The sequence below is a fragment of the Salvia miltiorrhiza genome, chromosome 5, assembly GCF_028751815.1.
Source record: "Salvia miltiorrhiza cultivar Shanhuang (shh) chromosome 5, IMPLAD_Smil_shh, whole genome shotgun sequence".
NCBI lineage: Eukaryota > Viridiplantae > Streptophyta > Magnoliopsida > Lamiales > Lamiaceae > Salvia > Salvia miltiorrhiza.
The window spans coordinates 28,941,930-28,961,127 of record NC_080391.1 but is presented as its reverse complement, the minus strand read 5'-3'; the positions used below and the strand labels follow the sequence as shown (position 1 = coordinate 28,961,127).

General features: G+C 41.4%; 2 protein-coding genes and 1 non-coding gene across 4 annotated transcripts; 1 reads left to right on the top strand and 2 right to left on the bottom strand.

The window, feature by feature from the left end:
• Positions 1-3,992: 3,992 nt before the first annotated feature.
• Positions 3,993-4,099, bottom strand: LOC130987280 (U6 spliceosomal RNA). The gene has a single exon (XR_009089670.1). It is a non-coding gene; the product is annotated as a U6 spliceosomal RNA (small nuclear RNA).
• Positions 4,100-4,767: 668 nt separating this feature from the next.
• LOC131026332 (pentatricopeptide repeat-containing protein At4g21300) lies at positions 4,768-8,203 on the bottom strand. 2 transcript variants are annotated; one of them, XM_057956184.1, is made up of 2 exons: positions 7,850-8,203; positions 4,768-7,687 (listed from the first exon to the last, which is right to left on the bottom strand). In XM_057956184.1, the coding sequence occupies exon 2, from the start codon at positions 7,394-7,396 to the stop codon at positions 4,877-4,879; it is 2,520 nt and encodes an 839-aa protein (XP_057812167.1). In that variant the 5' UTR covers positions 7,397-7,687; positions 7,850-8,203; the 3' UTR covers positions 4,768-4,876. The 2 variants fall into 2 exon arrangements, with proteins under 2 accessions (XP_057812167.1, XP_057812166.1); XM_057956183.1 differs by having other exon boundaries at positions 4,768-7,684.
• Positions 8,204-17,827: 9,624 nt separating this feature from the next.
• On the top strand, positions 17,828-18,427 carry LOC131025760 (uncharacterized). The gene has a single exon (XM_057955546.1). It carries the CDS (start codon positions 17,828-17,830, stop codon positions 18,425-18,427), a length of 600 nt encoding a protein of 199 aa, XP_057811529.1.
• Positions 18,428-19,198: the final 771 nt, after the last annotated feature.

The window sequence follows — 19,198 nt, the reverse complement described above, 5'->3', positions numbered from 1 at the left end:
CGCGATGCTCGAGGTGTCGAGCAATAGTTCAATTGAACTATTGCTCGCCTTGCTCGACAGTTCGACGCTTGACGCCTCCGCCTTGCTCGACAGTTCTCAATTGCTCGACATGCGATGCTCGACAGTTCAATGCTCAACGCTCGACACTTGAGTGCTCGACGCTTCAGTGTCGAGCAATGCGCGAATTACAAATAAGGGTAAAAATGTTCTAAGTGGGTAGATTTTATTCTTTTGAAAAAAGTGGGTATATTTTATGTTTTATCTTTCAAAAAGGGTATATCTCATTTTATCTCTAAATTAAATTTGATTTTTAATCATTTACTTTTTTCAATTCCAATTATATCCTTGAAATTGAATTTAATTTACTTCGACGAATTTTGGTAACTACATTTTGTAGGGTTTATTGTGCTTTGTCTTTCTGTATTTCATATCCACTTGTTGTTCGTCAAAATACTCCATGGATCAAAAGGAAGAAGAAGGTAATTTTTTGCCTTAATTGTTAAATGAAAAATTTTACGATTTTTTTTTTTGGTGTTGTGATATTTTGGCTTCATCGTCATATGTTGTTTGGCAATCAATTCAATATTCGGTGGAAAACTTCATGGATCAATCTAAAGAAGAAGGTAATTTTTTGATTTAATTCTTAAATGACAAATGTTGCTCGCCGAGTGATTTTTCTGTCGTCGTTTCGCGATGGTGTTAGGCCATGGAGGCTCTCGGCTTAGCCGTCTGTGTGCGTGGAAGAATGGACTACACGATGATGGTTTCTTGACTCTCTGTTACAGTAGGGAGAGAGAGAAACAGAGGCCGTAAATCGGTCGGTTGCTACATCGGGAATACGACGTTGGTTTCCAAAGGATGTTGCGGCCGTTGGTTGGGGAGATGGAGAAAGTATTTCGGCTTTTCGATTCGTGACAGTGGTAGCCTGAAAATGAAGGAATGGCTACGTGTTGACAGCTCACGGCCTAGTGGCTGGTTGGCGCAGAAATGAGCCGACGAAGGGAGCCCACTTAAGCTCCTATTCGATTACTCATTACACTATAAAATAAGTTGAATAAAAACCAATTAAAGTTCATTACAGTAATGGATAAGTTCAACAAAATATGAACCAAGTTCGACGAGACTGGAATATAAATACTCCCTTCGTCCCTGAAATAAGTTCCTCTTTGGGGACGGCACGGATTTTAAGGAAAAGTTGTAAAGTGTATTGATAGTAGAGAAAAATGTGTTATAATTAGTATTGAAATTGGTAAAAAGGTGAAAAGGTGTTATAATTAGTATTGAGAGTGGTGAAAAACTGAAAAGTAAGAATAAATAAAGTATTATTAGTGGTGAGATAGTTGTCCAAAAATGGAAAGAAAGAAAGAGGAGCTTATTTGAGGAACGTCCCAAAAAGGAAAAAAAGATGAATTTATTTCAGGGACGGAGGGAGTAGTTATTTTGAATATCCAAGTTTTATATTGGTGACGTAAAAACTTAATATTTTGCAGGTGAATGTGAAGTGCTAGCTGAACTTACACGATACTCCCTTCGTCCCACTTCAATTGGTACTTTTGAGTTGGGCACGGAGATTAAGAATAAAGGGTTAAGAGTGTAAAGTAGGCAGGGTCCACTTATTTTATGTGAGTAGAGAAAGTAGGGACCACGTACTATTTTAGGAGGTGCCAATTAAAGTGGGACAAACAAAAAAGGTAAGTGTGCCAATTGAAGTGGGACGGAGGAAGTATTATAATGAACATCTTCAAAATTGTAATGAACTTACACTACATATTCTAATGAACATCTTCAAAATTATAATGAACTTACACACAACGTATTCTAATGAAATTGTAATGAACTTACACAAACAAGCAGCAGAATAATAAAAAACCAATACTGACTGTCGATTTAATATTATTAGAACAAAAAATAAAATAGAACACCGTAAGATAATATTGATATATATGAAAATCTGCCATAAATTGAGAGATTTGATATCCGTTAATTATAGCAAGAATTGGTTAGCGTGTATATGAGTTTTACAATTGTATCCTTATAATATAATTCACACGCATAAATCTGGGCTGCTTATAGCCATCAAATTTTCGAAAATAAACGACTTGGATGATTTTTCACTTCTCAAATTATTTGTACTTCTCAATAGAACTCTTCCATATATATATATATATATAGGGGGCCGCTCCAATGAGACCCCCTAATTTTAGTGAGATCTAGGGCACGATCTGGGGTGTTTATTTTATCAATCCTATGGCTGATATTGTATCTGGAGGGTGATTTTTTTAGCAGGGTTCGAATCCTGGAGGGAGCAGAATATTTTAAATTTTGTTATTCATCAGTATATACTGCATTGTTCATCAGTATATACGGCCCTGTTCATTAGTATATATGTCTTATTCATTACGAATTTTTTAAATTTTATTTTTCATCAGTATATACATCTTGTTCATTAGATATACGTTTTGTTCATTAGTATTATATTCCCTCCGTCCCAAATGAAATGTTCTATTTCTTTTCGGCACGGAGATTAAGAAATGTGTATAAAGTAGATAAAGTGGGTTGGTGAAAATTATTTAAATATTAAGTATAGAGAGAGAGTGTATTGCCAAAAAAGGAAACAAGATATTTCGTTTGGGACAGCCCAAAAAGGAAAACATGACATTTCGTTTGGGACGGAGGGAGTATGTCTTATTCATTGTACTCATGTTACACGAAAAATAGAGGGTCTCACTGGAGCGCGCCCCTATATATATATATATATATATATATATATATATATATATAGAGAGAGAGAGAGAGAGAGAGATATGAACGTATGAATCTGAAGTTACTTTTCCAATTAGTAACAAGGGGATCAATAATGCTACCAAAGTAACTCAGAAACATTCACAAAATGAAAAATCTATATATAATATAAAAGAGGAGTCTATTACCTTCAATTTTTCTCTATCCTCGTATTTTTTCCCTCCAAATTTTCTATCTTCCTTTTTCTTTTTTATATTTTAATTATTTTGAAAAATCATTAATTTTGATTCATGAAAAAAATATTTAATATAAATGTTAAATTAAAGATTATGAAAATATCTTTAATTTGATGTAAAAAAATATAAAAATAAATTTAAAATAAATAAGTTATGATAGTTTAAAGTGTCAAAATTAATTTTTATTCGCTCTCATTTATCTTTAATGTTGAATCCCATACTCTTTTTTCATTTCGTTTTTGTTTATTGGTGAAAAAAATATGTAGATGTCATTTTTTTCCTTTCAAAATAATTTATATGATTGTTTAATTATAATTTTTTTAAATTTAAATATTTTTATATTACAATAGTTTTATTGCAGTTAAGGAGAAGGAAATTTGTATTAATTTTAATATGAATTTGTAAATAAAAAGTTAGTTATGTATCTTAATACTAGAATTAAAATATTATATAGATTTAGTTAATTATGTGTACAAATTATTTATTTATTTACATAAACGTATTTTTTGTTATATTTTCTTTTTTATATCATTCGTATTTTTTCCTAATTTTTTAATTAATTTTGAACTATTTAAATACGAACTTTTAATAATAATACAGTTTAGACTTTTAAGAGTCCAAAATTACTATATTAAATGACGACGATTAATTTTATACTCCCTCCGTCCACTAATTCAAGGCCTAGGAGGCAAAACACGGGTTTTAAGAAAAAATGTATTTTTATTAGTTGAGTGGAGAAAGGGACCCACAAAATGTATTGTTTATTAGTTGAGTGGAGAATAAGTATATTGTTTATTGGGACCCACCAATTAAAAAATAAATAAAAAGTTACTAAAAATAGATAGGCCTTGAGTTGATGGACGGACTAAAAAGGCAAGTAGGCCTTGAATTAATGGACGGATGGAGTAATATTGATGGTTTAGTGTTATTTGTTTGATAAATGAGATTGACTTAAATTATTTGCTTTGCAATCTATAAATTTAATAATTAATATACGTATTCAATTGGTATAAAATACTCATTGACCATTTCTCGATTTATATATGCGTGTCATCCTTAAGCAGGGACCATGCTAATCTTCTCTGTATTGTTCCAATTATACTCATTAAGTTGGTAATATTGTTATTAATATTTAAATTAACATAATTTTTTTGTTACCAATTAATCTAACTCATAAATAATGAAAATTTTACATTATTACATAATTTAAAATTATAAAAATAAATAAATATATCGTGGCCCGTGGAGAACGTACTAGTTATAATAAATGTTTGGTGATTGTGTTATGGATTGAGAAAGAAACTATTTTTATCGTATTGTTATGTTACTTAATTGGATGATTAGTTCTTTAATTATCATGTGTTAAATTCAAATATTTAAAATGGAATTTTATTAATTCTTGAGTAAAAGAATAATAAAAATAAATTCCATAGAATTCGAAATCAATACAGAATCTGCAAACCGTTGGAAATCAATACATAAACGAGATGTCATGTTTATTGGAGGGAAAATTTACACCAAAAACTTGCTAATTTCACACCAAAAAGACAGAAAATTTGAACCTAATACACAACAAAAGGAGAGTTGATTCACTACAAAGACAAAGCAATAAATTACTGGCCTTGAAGATGACTGCCATTTGTCAATGCTGGTGATAAGTAAGTTGCAAAAGTCATGAAGGCCACAACTGTTGATCCGCTGGTTTCCAAAACAATCTCCAGTTTGATGAGTATATATAAGAAACATGAGTTTAGTTTCTTGTATATGACACAAACTAGGAGAGGAGACGTTTTAAAATTGTTGTTGTGGAACAAGTATTGCCAATTGAGAACAAAAAACATGAGTGCAGCTGCAGATCAATAAAAACTTCTTCAGCTTAACTCATGATCAAACAATCTTTACAATTCAAACTTCAAAAATGGAACAAAATATCCTTCATCCTGGAGCTCCACTAGAAGATGATCGAGTAAGCAATAAATCTGACTAGCATGTGGGTGATTCTTATCTGCAGCTGCAAACACATGGTTGAAGTTGTTGACTTGAATCCAGCTGTAACCTGGTATTTTCTGCACTCCTCTTTCTTTCATGATGCCGCGAATCTCATCAACCCTGCCCCATGTTCCCGAATCCGCATGTAAATTCGACAGCAGCATGTAGTAGCCGGAGTTCTGTGGGTCCAGCCGGAAAAGATGCTCCGAGGCCACTTCTGCCAGCTCAACTTCGCCATGGATTCTGCAGGCACCGAGTAGTGCTCCCCACACGCCCGCGTCTGGACTAAAAGGCATGGCTCCCATCACTTTCAAGGCTTCCCCCACACGGCCTGCACGGCCCAACATATCAATCAAGCATGCGTAATGCTCCCTCCTTGCCGGGATTTCGTATTCTTGGATCATCAAGTTGAAGTAGCGCTTGCCTTGTTCAACTTCCCCTGTGTGGCCACAAGCAGACATTATTGCAAGAAACGTCACTGAATCAGGCTCGTACCCCTCGCCTTCCATTGCATTGAACAGGGCCAAGCATTGGTGTAGATGGCCGTGATTGCCATAAGCAGCGATGATGCTGTTCCAAGACACCTCATTTCTCGACTCCATCACATCAAAAACACGCTGCGCCAACTCCAAGTTGCCACATTTAGCATACACATCTATCAACGCACTACTAGCAAAGAGATCCAAGTCAAATCCACCTCTCACCATGAAACCATGCAGCTCTTTCCCATGGCGCAGAGACGACAAACTTGCACAAGCAGAGAGCGCTGCTGATATGCTGACACAGTCGTAACTGGCTCCTTCCAATCCCATGTCGCGGAAAATCTCCATGGCCACTTCCGGTTTCCCATTCTGGCTGCAGTTCATGATAATCGAGTTCCAACAGACAGAATCGCGTTCTTGGGTCCTAACAAACACTCGATGCCCAAGATCTAGCCTTCCACATTTAGCATACATGTCAGTTAACGCGCTTCCAATGTAACACCTTCCTTCGAGCCCTCTCCTAATAATGTTACCGTGCAGCTCTTTACCTAATGCCAAGGCTGTCAAGCCTGCACAAGCCGGTAGAGTGCTTGCAAACGTGACAGCATTGGGCGCCATCTTCTTACTAACCAAGCATCGGAAAATTTCCAAAGCATCACCGTTCATCCCATTGAGAGCAAGCCCTGAGATCATTGCAGTGCAGATGACAATGTCCATAGCGGAGCTCTGTTCAAAGACCTTGCGCGCCATATCCGCATCTTTGCACTTGAAATACATATCTATAAGAGCATTCGTCAAGAACAAATCAACACAGACCGCGTTTCTGACAATGTAGCAGTGAATTTCCTTCCCCAGATTCAGATGGTTTAATTCAGGAACCAAAGGGAGCAAGCTTGCAAAAGTTACTGAGTCTGGTTTGACATCTGAGCACATCAATCCTCGAAACAAATCCAGAGCCTCGTTCATGAAGCCGTTCTGAACAAACCCACCAATCATAGTGTTCCAGGTGACAAGATTAGCTTGCTCAACGAGCTCAAACAGCTTCCGCGCATCAGAAAGGCAACAGCACTTTGCATACAACGCGACCAAGGTGTTGGCTACTGAAGGCTGCATATCCAAGCCACACCTCATGACCAAACCATGAACCTGAGCTCCCAACTTCAACATTGATTTCAAGCCACATAGTTTGAGAATACAAGTATAAGTCACAGCATTGGGCTCCACTTCACCTTTCCTCATTTGCTCAAACAAGCCAATCAAATTACCTTCAAGACCTTCGAATTTCAAATAACCATTAAGCATCCCATTCCACAACACAACATCCCTTTGAGGCAATTTATCAAACACGTTCCGCGCATTATCCAAACAATCATTCTCAGTATAGAAGTTGACCAAAGCACTACCCACATAGACATCCAGCTCAAATCCCAAATCTTTTATCATCCCATGAACATATTTCACTAAATCAACAGCACGCAGACCACCGCAAGCTTTAATCAGATAAGGGAAAGTGTATTTATCAGGATTGGTACCGTAACTGAGCATCTTGAAATAAAACAATACCCCATAATCATAACGACCCATCTGCGTAAACCCTCTAATCATCCAATTCCAAGGGGACGCATAGCGCAGATTAAGCTGCCAAAATAGTTTCTTAGCATCGAAATAATTGTTGCACGTGATGTACACGCCCAGAATCCTCGTCCCCAGAATACCCTTGTTGAGGAGCCCATTAACTGTAAATTGGGCGTGTATTTGCTGCGTTAGTTGAAGAGAATGAGAGGAATTCTTATGTTCTAGAAGCGGCGCGATATGGGACGCCAAGACCTCCTCCGTATAATGAAAATCATACGATTGTTTGGCTGAATAGAGAAACCGGCTATGAGACCATGAATCTTGCGATAAGATTGATGAAAATCCTATTCGACAATGATGCGTTAATCGCATTACGTACTATCGGTTTGTTAATTTTTCCCCATTCGAACAATGAACAGAATTCTTCGACTATTTTCCCTTGGGTTTTGCTGTGTGGAGAATAGGCATATGCATCTGTTCAAAACCGAATCGATCGACACTAATTTAAGAAAACCGAAACCGAAACCGAACCGATAGAAACAGGCACCGAACCAACTGAATCAAACTGAAAAACCAACCTAAACCGAACCGGCCAAAACCGATCGGTTTCGGTCGGTTCCTTTTTCTTTTTCCAAAATTCAATCAGTGAGGGATCGACTGCTTCTGTGACAAAAATTCAAAAACACACCATAAATCACCGATAGACAATTGGGATTTACACACATATGCTTTGTTGTATACCATAGATTTATAGGCAGGTTCATAAGATAAGATGAAGATTAATAGATTAAAGATATGCACTAATAGATTCATAAGCAGACTAACCGTATATACAAAAATCAGAAAATGCTTGATGAGTAAGCGAACTATTAAGCAATAGGGGTGGCGGGGTGGCGTTGCGGCGACGAGGGGAGGCCGAGGCGCAGCGCAGTCGGCGGGCGATGCCGCTGGCGGCGAAGGGGAAGAAGGGAGAGAGGAGGCGGTGCGTTTTGTGTGGCTGCGCCTGTGAAGCAGGAGCTGTCGAGGACGGAGGGGAAGCAGCCGCGCCGGCGCTGCTGTGTGGGGCAGGGGGAGGAAGGAACCGATGAAGACTGTCGCTGCGCTGTTCTCTAGAGAAAAAGGGAAAGCGGCAGGTATTGGGTAGTTCAAGTTCGGAAATCAGAATAGATTTCGGCCCAGTTTGATAGCCTACTTAGCTTGTTAACTAGGCTCGTTTGGTAAAAAATTGAACCAATTGGAATGGGACGGAGGGATTACAACTTATATTTATCCATTAAAATTAATAATAGTAATTGTATTATATCTTTAATTAATTCTGTTTGTAATAAAAAAATAATTAATATATTTATTATTTTGAATCAAATAATTTATTTCAAAAGAAAATAATCAATATTTTGAATATAAATATAAATTTAGAAAGTTCGTATAGGCTCGATTAAGCTCGTGAGCCTCAAAGTATTCGGTAAATAAAATTCGAATTTCGATTCGCTACTAAACAAATCAAAGAAAGATTTTTGAGGGAGAAATGATGTAAATATACTTCAGAAAAACTGAGATTCCTCCATTTGGCTTAAAGATAAGTTTAATATTATCGTGATTAGAATTAAATTTAGAATTAAGGTGTAAAATGAATGATTTAGTAAAATAGGAACAAAAATATTTAAAAGTGCTACGTAGAATTGTGGATGGATGAGGTAGTGAGAATATGTATTGCCACATGGAGTATAATAATTAGTAAAAGATAAATTTATTTGTTTTAGGGTTGAATGTTCAAAAATATTTTAGCATTTACTGGGTGTATTCAATTAGGATTCTACAGGATTTTGACAGACTTTTTAAAATTCATGGATTCTTATGGATTTTACTAATTCCATGAATTCTATGTAGAGTCTAGCAAATTCTATTAGATTGTTTTCATAGACTTTTTCACTAGAAATTGTAATGGCAAAGCTAAACATCACCAAATAAGTCACTAACAAAGCACATCTGTGTCTTTTCGGGTTCTTGTCAATGGTTGTCAATGGTTTTCCAGGTGAAACCTTTGAACCAAGCCGTGGATTGAGGCAAGGCGATCCCCTGTCTCCTTTTTTATTCCTCTTCTGTGCTGAGGCGTTGTCAGGTTTGCTCCGTCGTGCTGAAACACAAAACTTGCTACATGGTGCTCGCTTATGCCGTTCGGCTCCAAGGGTGAGCCACCTTCTCTTCGCAGACGACTGCAATATTTTTGGGCGGAGTACAGTTAGAGAGGTGGAGGTTGTGGGGGAGACTTTACGCAGGTATGAGTCTGTCTCGGGTCAGAAGGTTAATCTTGACAAATCCACCATATCTTTCAGTAGCGGCGTTCCTGAAATATTGCAGATTGAGTTGGCTGATCTTATGGGGGTGAGCCGTAGTGGACAGAGATCCACTTACTTGGGGATCCCAAGTACTGTGGGGAGGTCAAAGTGCGAGATTTTCCAAATGTTGGTGGATAGAGTGAGGAAGAAAGCGAAGGATTGGAAGAGAAGATTTCTCTCTGGAGCAGGGAAGATGGTGCTAATTAAATCAGTTCTTCAATCGATACCTTCCTACCTTATGAGTTGTTTCGCTATTCCGGACCAAATTTGTCAGCGTCTCAATAGTGTGGCGGCAAACTTTTTTTGGGGGCAGAAGCATGATGAGAGGCGCATTCATTGGAAGAGCTGGAAAAAGTTATGCATGGCAAAGGGGGATGGAGGTTTAGGCTTCAGAGATATAAGTCTTTTTAATCAAGCAATGCTTGCGAAACAAGCATGGAGGCTTCTAACCAATGAGAATTCGCTGATTGCTCGCTCTTTTAAGGCCCGGTACTACCCACGTAATGATTTGCTCCTTGCTAGAAATGCTCATAATCCATCTTTTGTTTGGAAAAGCATTCTAGTGGGCAGAAAATTACTTGAAGTTGGAGTGGCTTGGAAGTTGGGTAATGGAGAACGCATTCGAATTGGCAAGGATCCATGGTTACCAAAATGGAATGGTGGTTTTGAGGTGGCGAAGGTGGCTGATGAGGCGAAGCTCATATCTGTTGCGCAGCTGCTAGAGAATGATGGACGCTTGTGGGATATGGGAAAACTGGAGGAGACGTTGGTTGGAGAGGATCGGTGGAGAGTGATGGCCCAACTTCGTGGTAACCCCTGTAGTGGATAAAATCCGACTGACCAGATGAGTCAGCAAAATCCTCGCCAGAGGAGTCAGCGAAATCCTCGCCAGAGGAATCAGCGAAGTCCTCGCCAGAGGAGTCAGCGAAATCCTCGCCAGAGGAATCAGCGAAGTCCTCGCCAGAGGAATCAGCGAAACCCTCGCCAGAGGAATCAGCGAAATCCTTGCCAGAGGAGTCAGCGAAATCCTCAAATGGGCAACCCTGACTCTGCCCAGCGCGATCCCTCCGCTCTGGCAGCGACATGATCCCTCTGCTCTGGCAGATGCGCGATCCCTTTGCTCTGGCAGCGACATGATCCCTCTGCTCTGGCAGAGGCGCGATCCCTCTGCTCTGGCAGCGACATGATCCCTCTGCTCTGGCAGAGGCGCGATCCCTCTGCTTTGGCAGTAGCATGATCTCTCTGCTCCTGCAGAGGCGCGACCCCTCTGCTCTAGCAGCAGCGCCATAGTAAACATTTCAACACGAAAGTATACAAACTGGATTATAAGCTTACGAAAACCTAGTCAACGTGGCTGACTAGGTCAAACGAAGGTTACGGCAAGTGAACTCCGAAGAAGTCGGAACCGTTAGGGTTTCAAGGAACATTCTTATACTTACGATCTCTCAACCTGGAGCTCGCCCGTTCTCCCGTTCTGCCTCCACGCTTTCAACTTTCTAGGGTTCCGATCGCTCGACTAGCCCCGCTAGCCCGGACGTTCGTCGCCTCATCAACTTTAATTCAACTTCCGGGGTCACCGATCTTCCGGATATTTCATTTACTGTCGTTTTCTCCTTTATCATTTATTCATTTCAGTTACGTTATTTACGTTGAATACTTATATCCGTTCACTGAGTTGAGCGTCGGAGGCCCTTCCATCGACACCCCCACCGGTGCTCTTCGGAGGGCTCTAACGTTATTTGGGGTCTCAGGTTGCTAGTGCCCGTCGATCCAGACGTGACCGACGTCGCTTCCGTAATTGTCGGATTCACCCCCCACAATTTGGCGCCCACCGTGGGGCCCTAGCAATCAAGCGAATCAACGCACTTTCCTTAGATCTCTACGAGCATCAATCATGTCTGACGGTTGTGACGAATCTGAAACTCCTGATGCACCCCATGTGGCTACTCAGGCTGACCTAGCCGCCCAGATCGCCACCCGGAACTACATCACTCTTGATCCCGTCAAATGGCGTAGGCAACTCTACGGAGCACAATCTGGCCCAAAAACTACATTTGGTTTGATCCTCGCCAGATGTAGGTAGGAAACTCTCCGGAGTGCTGCCACCAACCTCAAATCGACGTGTCTCAGCCTGTCCCGCGACGTTAGCACCTTGCTAGATACAAGTCGCCAATGATGACTCCTCTACACGGACAAGATCAACCTGTATCACTAAGGAAAGAAACATCATCACAACATGAAATTCAAGACCATTGGTCTCTAGTCATCCAGTTGAACGAACCACCCAGCTTGGAGCAATCAACGAGATAGTCAAAAAGTTTGTAAATATTTATCTTTTTTAAAGCTAGAATTAGCCACTTGTTCAAATGTCCACATGGTACTAGCCACAGTTGGTCGAAGTCAGTACGACCAAAATATAATGAATTCCAGTTTGCTTCAATTTCAAATACTTGACTTGGACAATTTAGAGCCAACAACTCTACGATTTCATATTTTGCTTCAAAAAATAATTCCAAGTTAGCATGCTACATGAAAGCATTAAATCAGCTAACACACCAAGATGGGACACAATTCGCCCAAGTCAAAATCACAAGTTGGCCAACGTCAGCCGATTCCAACTTGGATAACCAAATAAAATCAAAATCCAGCCTGGCCTTGCTCAAATCCAATAAATTCTCCAACATCGGGTCCAGGCTAGCGCAACGAAATAAAGATATAAGGATAAGTTACGTCTATTCATCTCTTCGACATATTATTGTTTTTTCAAATATACAATCTGCAATATGTTGCACCAATCCACACGATACTGAAGTCGTGATTTGAATAAGGTTTTTTACTTCATCGAATGAGATATTCAAACGTATGAACACATATGCTTTCAACAAATTCGTATGCAAATATGGTGAGACAAGATATAAGGAAACCACATCAATTCATAGAATAAGCCAAACCTCACAAATAGTTAGCGATGTTGACTCCCCAAGAGTTCACAAATAATAATAAGAGAGACAGCTTGAACCGACCCAATAATCTAAAGTTCAAGCTGGAGGCATACCAATACGAGCAGTCAGTCAAGTAGTCAAGTCTCAAACAGGCAATACAAGAAAAATTACAAGATGTCTCTTCCCCGCATCAAGGAGTCACTCCCCCGCCTAAGGATGGTCGTCTCCAGTGGTCATCCCAGCAAAGTTGCTAGCAAGCTGCGTCTCCTGCTCCTCCTTGCCAGCCTTCCACTCATTGAACTCATCAACGTACTGCTGGACATCCCAAGTCTTGGGAGGCTGATTTTTGAGATACGCCAAGGCCATCTCGCCCCGAACTTGAACCTCCAACTTATAGCTTGTAATGAGGATTTGTCGCTCCAACGCAATAACTTTGGCTTCGAGTTCCTTGCAGTCCGCTGCAGCTCGCTCCAACCGACGAGCATCCTCCAATTTGGCAGACTCCAATTTCTTGACGTTTCTATCGGCCTTATCATGTGCCTTATTGACGGCTGTCATCTTGTCTTGCTAATTAGCTTGTTCAGCCCTCAACTAATCAAGCTCTGCCACCATAGCAAGAGTTCTCTCCATGAGGAAGGCAGCTTTCTGCACACTCTACAACAAACACAAAATTGCAACAAGTTGAAAATTAAAAAATTCATGTCAACAAATCTACACTTGAACATACTTACCAAAAAAGTTGATCGAAGAGATCACTAGCAACGTCTCCATCACCCTTCTTTTTCAAGTAATCCCTATCACTTGGGAGTAATAACTGTTTGGCTACCCCACGGACAGATCCAGGCTGGGAATGTGCAGACACGTTTGAAAATGACAAGTTGATGAAATCGTCCGTCTGATCAGATAAGGTAAGATCGACTTCAGCAAACCTCCTCTTGCAAGCTGGGGCACGAGATGAGTGCGGAACACACATTGTAGCAACATCATCCGTAACCACGCCACCCGAGCTGGCAGCCTTCTTCCTACTCTTGCGGATCACCTCCATGGCAGCGCTCTTTCTAAGCAATAGAGGAACATACAGCTTCGACATCCTGTGATCTACATCAAAATGAAAACACTTAGTTATATTGACGACAAGTTGGAATAAGGTAGAATTATTGAATAAGCAATACCTGGAGGAACGCGGCTCCACAAAGAGCTAGCTCGTAAGTTCGCGTCGGTCAAAATATTACAGCAATGACGCTCATCTTCGCTAAAACATAAAACCAATTGGGCCTTTCCGAATCAGATGGAGCGTAGCCAGATTGGCGCAAGAAGGAATAACATAAGCAGCACGAATTTCATCCAACTTGTCAAATGTGATAACAAATTTCGGACTCCTATCTCCCAGCTTGTACGCGTGAATACTACCTTCAAGCGGTCCGGAACGATTTTCACCAATTCCAGATTAAAAAATAACCATACCACGCCAATCATGAATCGTGTTCCTCATCACACCATCTACACAGCTTGTGTCATCGGCCGACGATCTATAATTTTCACTACTCGACCCATTCAACATAAAAGAGGCAGACATGTCCAGAAGCACCTAAACAAATAAAGTGCTAAGTAATAAACAATGCAGCGAAGCGGAATGACTCTTGTTTTTGTCACCTCCCCCTCCACACCCAGGGGGAAAAACTTTAAATGTAAAAGGCGCAAGCCCGTATCGCCCCAAACACCTTGAATTTAGCCTTAAGTTTATCAACTAAGTCTAAATGGGGAGGATAAAATTTTTATGTCAAAGGCTCACGCCCATCTCACCCCGAACTTCTTGAATTTAGACTTAGTTTAAACAACTAAGTCTAAATGGGGGGAAGAAAACTTCATTTAAAAGACGCAAGCCTGTCCCACCCCGAACGTCCTGAATTTAGACTTAAGTTTCAACAACTAAGTCTAAATGGGGGGAAGAACTTACATATACAAGGCACAAGCCCATTTTACGCAAAACCTGAAATAAAGACCCGTCGTGTCCATCAGCGCAAAGCGCGCCCTTCCCAAACTGAAAATTTTTTCGCTTCGCCAGAGAAATGGCTCGTGCCAGAGAAATGGCCTTCGCCATAGAAATGGCTCTTGCCAGAGAAATCACATTCGCCAGACAAATGGCCCTTGCCAGAGAAATGGCTCTCGCCAGAGAAATAGCTCTTGCTAGAGAAATCACACTCGCCAGAGGAATGGCTCGTGTCAGAGAAATGGCCTTCGCCAGAGAAATGGCCTTCGCCATAGAAATGGCTCTTGCCAGAGAAATCACATTCGCCAGAGAAATGGCCTTCGCCAGAGAAATGGCTCTTGTCAGAGAAATCGCACTCGCCAGAGGAATGGCTCGTGTCAGAGAAACGGCCTTCGCCGAAAAGATCACCAAAAGAGCGGGGAAATCTCCCGCCTAGGGGCAAATTTACTCTTATGCCCCCGACCACGCGAGGCGCGTGTTTTAGCAACGAATTTACTATTTTACCCCCAGTATGGGTTTATAAATAGCCATGTACACGTAATCTGAAACCTACGCTATCTTAGCTTGCAACACTACAGCAATTTACTCTTGTGCTCTCAACTAGGGGTGTCAATCCGGGAAGCGGGTAGCGGATATACCCGACCCGACCCGTCACCCGAGCGGGTATTGGGTACCCGTTACCCGATAAAATCGGGAATGCGGGACGGGATCGGGTATTAAGTTAGTGAAAATATCGGGTATCGGGTATACCCGTCGGGTATGCGGGTATACCCGAATACCCGATTTTTTAAATAATTTATTAATTTAATATTATATATATATATATACACATTTTTAATATTGTAATTAAATTATCATCCATTTTTATCTCAATTTGAGAGTCTGAGACGTCTGAATCCCCAACTCCCATTTTCCTTTCTCAAAATTCTAAGTTTTGAGTCTTGACTCTCAATCCCTATTCCTTATCTGCCGTCGCCGAGTCCCGTCACCTCGACACCCGGCGCCACCCCACCAGTCGCCTAGCCCCAGCCCCAGCCCCGTGGCTCCACCCTGAGTCCCCGACGCCCTGTCCACACAGCGCGGCGTCAGCCTCTCCAGTCCAATTGCCGACAACAATTAGTTTTGGTAGGAAGATAAATAATAGCTTTGTTGTTGACTTGTTTCTGAATCTCTAATATTTTGAGCAAGCTTACTGCTTGTTAATCGGTGGTTTTTAAATTTGATTTCTTAGTCAATATGATTTGTGTTTTAGTTTGTCAAATTGTCATAAATTGTGTTTTTATATTTTTTTAATATTTTGAGTAAGTTTCTACAATTTCTTTTGCATTGATTCGATCATGGAGTTTGGGAAGAATTTCTGATAGGAAGAAACCTAAACAAGATTCTGCAATTTGTTGTGTTCGGGTATGCGGGTACCCTAATACCCGCAACGGGTACCCGCGTCGGGTATTAGGGTACCCGACTACAGCCAGCGGGTCGGGGTCGGGTGCTTCATTGGCAGGAAAATCGGGGTCGGGTACCCGTAAAATTCGGGTAGGGTACCCGCTCCGACCTGAATAGACACCCCTACTCTCAACAATCCAATTACCCTTTTTCACCTTTCCAATCAAACACTAGGTACAATTCGCGGTTCAACAACAATTCGCCGATTGATTCTATATCTATTCATTTATGATTCATTACCACCGTAACGTCCAACGCCATTAGATACATCTCGGGCCTTTGAAAGTGCCACAGGTCTAGGATGCCTAGTGTTATGTCACCCCGACCATTTAATTCCACATTTTTCCAGCTCACCTATTTCACGCGAACTGCCGGGAATCAAAGAAAAGGGCAACGCCCTGCTCTCTATGCGCACCCTATACAAGTTAAATTGCACTCCCTAGTTGAAAAAATTCCAACTATGGAGTGGGGGACCAACTGTAGTGGATAAAATCCGACTGACCAGAGGAGTCAGCGAAATCCTCGCCAGAGGAATCAGCGAAATCCTCGCCAGAGGAATCAGCGATGTCCTCGCCAGAGGAGTCAGCGAAATCCTCGCCAGATGAATCAGCGAAGTCCTCGCCAGAGGAATCAGCGAAACCCTCGCCAGAGGAATCAGCGAAATCCTTGCCAGAGGAGTCAGCGAAATCCTCAAATGGGCAACCCTGACTCTGCCCAGCGCGATCCCTCCGCTCTGGCAGCGACATGATCCCTCTGCTCTGGCAGAGGCGCGATCCCTCTGCTCTGGCAGCGACATGATCCCTCTGCTCTGGCAGAGGCGCGATCCCTCTTCTCTGGCAGCGACATGATCCCTCTGCTCTGGCAGAGGCGCGATCCCTCTGCTCTGGCAGTGACATGATCCCTCTGCTCTGGCAGAGGCGCGATCCCTCTGCTTTGGCAGCAGCATGATCTCTCTGCTCCTGCAGAGGCGCGATCCCTCTGCTCTAGCAGCAGCGCCATAGTAAACATTTCAACACGAAAGTATACAAACTGGATTATAAGCTTACGAAAACCTAGTCAACGTGGCTGACTAGGTCAAACGAAGGTTACGGCAAGTGAACTCCGAAGAAGTCGGAACCGTTAGGGTTTCAAGGAACATTCCAACAAACCCTAACCCTAATCATCCCTCCGCAGGCCCATAACCTATATATACTACCTCACAAACACAATCGAAGGAGGCCGTCATTGACATTCATTCTTATACTTACGATCTCTCAACCTGGAGCTCGCCCGTTCTCCCGTTCTGCCTCCACGCTTTCAACTTTCTAGGGTTCTGATCGCTCGACTAGCCCCGCTAGCCCGGACGTTCGTCGCCCCTTGTTCAACATCGCTCATCAACTTTAATTCAACTTCCGGGGTCACCGATCTTCTGGATATTTCATTTACTGTCATTTTCTCCTTTATCATTTATTCATTTCAGTTACATTATTTACGTTGAATACTTATATCCGTTCACTAACTTGAGCGTCAGAGGCCCTTCCATCGACACCCCCACCGGTGCTCTTCGGAGGGCTCTAACGTTATTTGTGGTCTCAGGTTGCTAGTGCCCGTCGATCCAGACGTGACCGACGTCGCTTCCGTAATTGTCGGATTCACCCCCCACAACCCCCAAGAGAATGACAAGCCTTTCTGGCCGGACGGAAAACTCAATAATTATTCTGTTAAGGGGAGGTTACAAATTGGCTTTGGAAATTAAAATGAGAATGGAGGCCTCGTCGTCCTACTCTTATGGGGGATTATGGAACTGGATCTGGAAACTTGAGGTTATTCCGAAAGTGAAATTATTTATGTGGAAATGTCTCGCTTAAGCACTCCCAACAGCAAAAGCTCTTCGAAGCCGGAATATTGATGTGGATATTTGGTGTCGTAGATGTGGCCTACATGAGGAAACGTTGGAGCATGCTCTTAGGGATTGCGATTGGGTGGAGGCCTTGTGGTCGGTTTCTCCCGTACGACTCCCACCCATGTCCGGTGAATGCTTGATTATTGATTGGTTTGAGAAGATCCGAAGTTGTCCAGATCATCAGGTTCATGCACACTTTGCATCGCTTGCATGGAGTATTTGGTACTCGAGAAATATGCTCATTTTTCAGCAAAAGGAAATCTCCCACCTGGAGTGTTTGGTGATTGCAAATCAAGCGGTTGGAAGCCCCCTCTGCGTGCTAGTACCCAACATCCACAAGCGGTCACTGTTACTTGTGATAGAGAAGGACAGCGGAAGATTTCGTGTGATGTGGCGTGGAATGGAGGGAATGGGATTGGGATAGGTGTGGTGATGACAACGGAGGATGGTGGTGTGGTGGGATGCAGGTACGGCTTCATTCATGGGAATTTCTCGATGCTGGAAGGGGAAGCTTTGGCACTTCTTGAAGGCATGCATCTAGGTCGGGAAAACGGAGTTGAAGACGTTATCTTCGAAACTGACAGCCAATCCCTTTATTGGTTGTTATTTAAGCGTGAGGAAGACCTTTCCTACCTGGGAAACATGCTGCGAGATATCAACAGGGAGATGGACTCTTTTAGCCACGCCATGCTCAGCTGGACGCCCCGAGAAGGAAACATTGCTGCTGACAAGCTTGCTTCTTTTGCCTTGTGTAATTTTTCTTCTCTTTCGTCTGCTTTGGTTCTATCTTTTGATGTAAACATTCTTTGAGCTTTATTGAATGTTTCTGTTTGGTCTAAAAAAAAAAGCACAACATGAAAAAAAGAAAAGAAAATATGCAAGGCGTCACAAATTCGAAAAATCAAAATGGTCCAAAACAAGCAAATTGCCAATGTTTCAAAAAAATTGGTGTTAGTATGCAGTGAGGCTGAACTCCCCACCGGGTCACCCATGTATTTCCACAAGGTATGATTGTCATCCAATCACCTGCATATTCAAAGCATAAAGACGCCAATTTTTCAAATATCAGAATACGCATTCAAGAATTATGGAATCCAATGATGATGACCTAAGCAGGATGTAGCTCAATTATCATAAAACGTCAGTTCTTTAAAATTTAAAAAAGATTAGAAAATAAGCTTCAAACTTTAGCGGGTATGCATCAGTTTTATTAATCTGTAGCAACGACACTTCACAAGTTTCTGTACAATTTCAAAATTAATTATGTTCTTGCAGCTTCACTATATTGTATGTATAAAAAATTCATGCCAAAATTTCCGTCTTCCCATCATTCAATTGAGGATAAATTAGTGGCACTGACTGTTTGCGTGCTTGATGATAGACTGTGTTTAGAATTAGCAGAGTATAATCTCGAAAGAAAGGCTAACCATGATAATTCAAACTAGATCTTACCCTCCAAAAATTGGTGGCCGGTGGTGTAATTGGAGCCTCGATCTAATAAGAGGTCGGGGTGAAATTGGCGTGGTCAGTTAAAATCTTGTGGGGAGAGAAGAGATTTCTGGATGGATTTTTTATTTATAC